The sequence below is a fragment of the Oncorhynchus mykiss genome, chromosome 1, assembly GCF_057628025.1.
Source record: "Oncorhynchus mykiss isolate SJ-2025 chromosome 1, ASM5762802v1, whole genome shotgun sequence".
Taxonomy (NCBI): domain Eukaryota; kingdom Metazoa; phylum Chordata; class Actinopteri; order Salmoniformes; family Salmonidae; genus Oncorhynchus; species Oncorhynchus mykiss.
Window position 1 is genome coordinate 89,597,928 of NC_143022.1, and position 6,357 is coordinate 89,604,284.

A 6,357-nucleotide genomic window follows, 5' to 3' on the forward strand; every position below is an offset into this window, starting at 1 on the left:
AGACATTCTATTTCCCTGTAGGAGCTAGTAACATAAGCATTTCACTGCACCTGACATAACACCCGCAAATCTGTGTACGCGACCAATACATTTTTAAATACTTTAAATACTGTACCTGCATGACCTCTGTCTAATCTTTGTACCCATGTGATCTAGTATGTCTGTAATGTCTGGAGGGGAACTGACACTCTTTCTCTGGCTCTCCTTTTCCCCTCTAACAGGACTTTGGTCCCCCAGGACGCCCTGGTGCATCCACAATGGCACCCCTATTCCCTATATAGTGAACTACTTTTGACCAGGGCCAATAGGGCTCTGGTCAGAAGTAGTGCACTATATAGAGGATATGGAGTCATTTGGGATGCGGCCCCTGTCTGCCTCTGGGAGATGGTGGCCCTTGATTTGTTATGTCTCCTCATGCAGAGAGGACTGCAGAAGCGAAGCACCTGGAAACTTTTCATGCTGGCCCTCAAAGGTTATAGTGGTTGTCATCTCTTTTCTCACAGCGTCAATTCTATTTTAAAACAGCATGTGAACGTATATTCCAGATTCAGGGATTCAAGTAGGTGTACTAAAGGACCACAAGAGAGTGTTCAGGTTTTTTAACATGGGGGAGTGGGCAATACAGGGTGGCTTGATGATTGCCCCCAGTCCAAGCCATGAAGGGTGGCTTGATGATTGCCCCCAGTCCAAGCCATGAAGGGTGGCTTGATGATTGCCCCCAGTCCAAGCCATGAAGGGTGGCTTGATGATTGCCCCCAGTCCAAGCCATGAAGGGTAGATTGATGAATGCCCCCAGTCCAAGCCATGAAGGGTGGCTTGATGAATGCCCCCAGTCCAAGCCATGAAGGGTGGCTTGATGAATGCCCCCAGTCCAATTCATGAAGGGTGGCTTGATGAATGCCCCCAGTCCAAGCCATGAAGGGTGGCTTGATGAATGCCCCCAGTCCAAGCCATGAAGGGTGGCTTGATGAATGCCCCCAGTCCAATTCATGAAGGGTGGCTTGATGAATGCCCCCAGTCCAAGCCATGAAGGGTGGCTTGATGAATGCCCCCAGTCCGAGGCATGAAGGGTGGCTTGATGAATGCCCCCAGTCCAAGCCATGAAGGGTGGCTTGATGACTGCCCCCAGTCCAAGCCATGAAGGGCATTTTGATCAACTTCACATTAGTTTTATGTACAGTTTAAGGGCCAAACAAAATATATTACTCTCCCCAGGATATATATAAATCCCGGGGAACAAGAAAATGTTAACATTATGAACTTGTGATTATCCTTCTATGCCCTTGACATGTTCACACTGGAAGCCAAACAGATGTACAGATCAGTCTGCACAGTAGTCATGTGTATTGGTGAGAGAAAATAGTACATTCTACAGTGTTAGAAAAAGGTGTTCTTAAAGTGTTCTTTGAGGAGGGATAAGATTCTACAAACAACCGTTTTCATCTGAAGAACCCTTTTATAAATAGTATGTAGCCTCTCATTACTTCTAAAATGGAAACTTACTTTTTTGGTAAGATTGCAACAGAAAACAAATGAAAATATGAGCCACATTTCATGGGCCAAACAATCCCCTTATGTTGATGGAATATTGACTTTGATATGACTTTATTGAAGGAGGTGAGAATGAATCCGATGTAATTGAAAGAGAAGGTTAGGTTGGGTAATGCCATTCTGTAAAGTCAGACTGTGAAAAAATGTGCATAACCTCATTTTACAAAAACATAAAATCTGGAATAAAAACAGGATAAATCCATCAAACGTGATGTATTGATTGATCATTGAGAAAACATTTGCAAAAACAAAAAGTTTAACCACATCAGAATATATCGTTGTCACGGATTAGCAGAACCCCGTGCCATTAAGTCAATGCAGCCATTTTTACCTCAACATCAAATCATTTCTGGGTAACACTTTAGTACCTTACTGTAATAGTGGTCAATTCAAATGGTCAGAAATAAACAAAGAGACATTTCTCAAGCAACATGTAGTGGTCTGAATGAGGGTGCTAGGACTGTCTGGGAGTGGTCTGAATGAGGGTGCTAGGACTGTCTGGGAGTGGTCTGAATGAGGGTGCTAGGACTGTCTGGGAGTGGTCTGAATGAGGGTGCTAGGACTGTCTGGGAGTGGTCTGAATGAGGGTGCTAGGACTGTCTGGGAGTGGTCTGAATGAGGGGCCTAATTGGATGAGCTTAATGCGAGGGATATATACCTGAAAACTAGCTGTTATTGGCAGAGAGGTTTGAAACTGCCTTTGTTATTGGTCTATTAACTCATACCGCCTGGTGATGTTCATTTCTCTACATCCTTCAACGTCGTTTTAGAGAATTTGGCAGTACTTCCAAATGGCCTCACAACAGCAGAACAAGTGTATGGCGTCATGTGACCGAGCGATTTGATGATGTCAACTTTGTGAACAGGGTGCCCCGTATACCGTGACGAGATCCTGAGCCTCATTGTCATGCCATTCATCCTCCGCCATCACCTCATGTTTCAGGATAATAATGCACGGTCCCATGTCCCAAGGATCTGTACACAACTCCTGAAAGCTAAAAATGTCTCAGTTCTTCCATGACCTGGATACTCACCAGACTCTGGCTCTGGATCTACGTTTATGACAGTGTGTTCCAGTTCCCACCAATAGCCAGCAACTTCACACAGCCATTGAAGAGGAGCGGGACAACATTCCACAGGCCGCAATCAACAGCCTGATCAACTCTATGTGAAGGAGATGTGTCGCTGTATGAGGCAAATTGTGTTTTTTGTTCATTTTTGTTCATTGTTCATTGGAGGATATCTACCCACCACCTTAAAGACAGATTATCATCATCGCACCTGCGGGGCGGCAGGTAGCCTAGTCGTTAGTGTTGGACTAGTAACCGGAAGATCGAATCCCTGAGCTGACAAGGTAAAAATGTGTGGTTCTGCCCCTGAACAGGCAGTTAACCCACTGTTCCTAGGCTGTCATTGAATATAATAATTTGTTGTTAACTGACTTGCCTAGTTAAATAAAGGTTTAAAAAAAACTTGAGGGCTGGCTAGCTAGTTATCTACCCTAGTTATATAAAACAGATTACCATCAACTTGTGAGGGCCAGTTATCTACCCAGCACCTTTAAGACAGATTACCATCAATTTGTGAGGGCCAGTTATCTAACCACCACCTTTAAAACAGATTACCATCAATTTGTGAGGGCCAGTTATCTACCCAGCACCTTTAAGACAGATTATCATCAACTTGTGAGGGACAGTTATCTACCCAGCACCTTTAAAACAGATTACCATCAACTTGTGAGGGCCAGTTTATAATTGCGTGCTATAAAATCCCCTGATAATGTAAATCACACACGACCATATTCACATGCATGAAACCATATTGAAAATCTGAGCATGGCAAGCATCCCTGTGTGTCACTGATAGGAAGCAGACTGTGATATGGATCGGGGTGGGCATTACAGTCTATTGGATCAATAACTTTGGATGTGGGAGCCTGACTGCATTGAGCTGGAGCTACCACTCTTTAAGAGCCAGGGTTATTACAATGCATCCATTGACTAATCAGGGCCTAGTGAACAAATGACAGAGCAGGATAAGAGTGGCAGCAGAGAGAAGACAGAGTGCCGTCTATAATTAAAGCGCTCTTTAATGCATTGTACAACAATTAACTGGTATCAATCTGAATCAGTGCAATAATGCTTGGCTCATTCACAGAGGCAAGGAGTTGATTAAAAAATATATATATATATGTCTTCGCTTTAATAATGTGTAATTAGATAAAATACACTTTTATTGATTTGGCAGTTCTATGAATCAAGAGCAATTTTACAGGAGTCTCGCTCCCTTCATTTTAGTGCCGTGTGGAATGACTGCCTCAACCATAGAGCTAGAATTATGCGATTAGTCTCTGTGGGCAGATAAATTGGACATACAATGCACATAATGTCAAGTGGTACGTGTTACTATGTCGGCATCATCTTTAGCACCTTCAGTGTTGTAGCACAGATGGAAACATTAGGAACTCACTATATATTTCATTAGTTTTGCCCCCCTATAGGCTATAGTAACATATGGGATATTATCTATATCATTTTTATGCAAACATGAAACTCTTTTAATCAACTGAATCTTAAAGATGTCATGATATGTACAGTTATGTTTTAAATTAAATGTTTGAAATGAAATGGTACATAGGTTTGTGATATAGACTGATTTACATTTAGCATTGCAATGTTGACAGAAATACAATATTATACATTGCCCCACATTACAAAACCACTTCCAATTCTTGTATACATGTGGTCCTCAGTTGTGTACGATGCTATTTATAAACAGGTAGAACAGTCTCGTCGACCCATCCCTTTCAGTTGCCAGAAGCAACTCTAAATCATCAAAGTACTACATTATTTTTCTCCCCAGTGTCAAATATACACTAGTGTGGACAACCAAGGATTACAACTATGTTCAGTCCTTCAGCAGTTTATCTTATATGTTTCAGGTCTAGTTTGTAAGTTTGATTCAACAAAGTTGTAAAACAAGTTTGTAAAACAACTTCCAATTGATTTGGAACAAGATGTGTTTCTAGGCAAGTTCCTTTTTGTGAAATTGTTTGGTGCTTGAAAGAGGAAATATGAATTTATTATGAGGACACCAGTCCTTCTGCGAGACCAGCTGCCTGCCACATGAAATCCCAAATCTGGCAACTTCCTGGCTGTGGCAATATGAGGCAAACCACGTCTGTCTCAATCAAGAATGTACTTTCCAAAACCCACTGGCACTGTTTAAAGAAACAAACAGTTTTTGTAAAAAAAAAGAATAATAATCTGAAATATATGTATATCTTGGAGATGTTCCTTTCCCACAGTATAACCTTTGTTCTGCAGCATTTATGAATAATGTTCAGTATTAATGTTTATCACAGGTTGAATCAGGGTCTCCCTGTGGGGTCTCCAAGGATAATAGTGGTCCTGGTGATTTTTCTAAATCTGGTTATTACATTATAATACAAGCAGATAGCATCTAGCTAGGTACTGTACATCCTGTACATGTATGTTACAAATGTCTGGTTTGGGTTTAGATAGAATCAGAGTGATCTGAGAGAGTACTAGGGGTCTTAGTGTTGGTCCTCTGATGACTCACAGTCCTGCATACAGACTCCTGCATTCTCCTCAGGCAGGGCAGGTAATGGCCCGCAGCCGCCCTGAAGTCACTCCTCAGGAACGTATAAAGTATAGGGTCCAGCACACTGTTGAGGCTCAGCAAACCCCTGCCCAGCTGGTAGGGCACAAACACTGTCTTCTCCCACTCACAGGCGTCACCGTGGAGAAGCAATCCAATGTACTTCACGCATCCTGTGATGTGGTAGGGGCCGAGGACCAGGATGAAGATGACCATCAGCAGAATGAGAAGCCCCCTGATGCGGTGCTTCTCTTCCCTTCCCAAGGTACCAATGGCTGACAAAGACCTCAGGGTCTTCCGGTGGAGGATCACGATGAAGGCGAGAGGGATGATGAAGGACAGGGATAAGGTGATCAATCGGTAGATGATGAACCCCTCCTTGGAAGGGTAGCTCTCGATACACAGGGTGTGATTGTCGTTGGGTTGCATTTTATGCAAGACGATGGATGGAGGCACGGCTACCACGACCCATATGCTAAGGGCTATCCATCGTGCAAACTTCAGCTTTCTCAATGCTTGGAATCTCAGAGGCTTGGCGATGGCCAAGTAGCGCTCCAAAGCGATGATGCACATGAAGGCAATACCGGTGTAAATGCTGATGTAGAAACTGACTCCCAATAACTGGCAGGAAGTGGACCCGAATCGCCAGCTGTGACCCCTGCGATAGTAGTCAATCCATAGAGGTACAGTGAACAGTTGAAGGAGATCCGAAAGGAGCAGGTTGATCACGTACACCGGTAAGACGTTTTCAGACTTGATCAGACGATAGAGCCCGAATAGGGCCATCAGATTGAGGGGAGTGCCAATGATGAAGAATATACTGTAGATTACAGGAAGGTAGATGGCATCTTGGCTGAGGTCCACTCCACAATTGTTGGCTTCATTCAGGTTACTATTACCAGAGCTGGGGGTGGGAGTCATGTCCATGATGTCCTTAAGAATCAAGAGGATATGTTAAGTTGATATGATATAGATTGTATAGTAAGTATTTACCCCATTACACATTCTGAGCCTGTAACTTGATGCTTTCACTATTTAAATTATATTTTTGTAATCAACACCTTCAACTTGACACTAAGAGGGTTTAAAGTATAATTAAAACTAGAGGGTATAAAGTATCACTAAAACTAGAGGGTATAAAGTATCATTAAAACTAGAGGGTATAAAGTATCACTAAAACTAGAGG

General features: G+C 42.8%; 1 protein-coding gene across 1 annotated transcript in view; it reads right to left on the reverse strand.

Moving 5' to 3' along the window:
• Nucleotides 1–3,737: 3,737 nt before the first annotated feature.
• LOC110512348 (G protein-coupled receptor 4) overlaps nucleotides 3,738–6,357 on the reverse strand; it is a 3,756-nt gene continuing 1,136 nt past the window's right edge. Inside the window, exon 2 of the mRNA XM_090243465.1 lies at nucleotides 3,738–6,104. Within this exon, the coding sequence (XP_090099591.1) occupies nucleotides 5,067–6,098 (1,032 nt within the window). The 5' untranslated portion in view covers nucleotides 6,099–6,104 and the 3' untranslated portion in view covers nucleotides 3,738–5,066. The remainder of the gene's footprint in view (nucleotides 6,105–6,357) is intronic.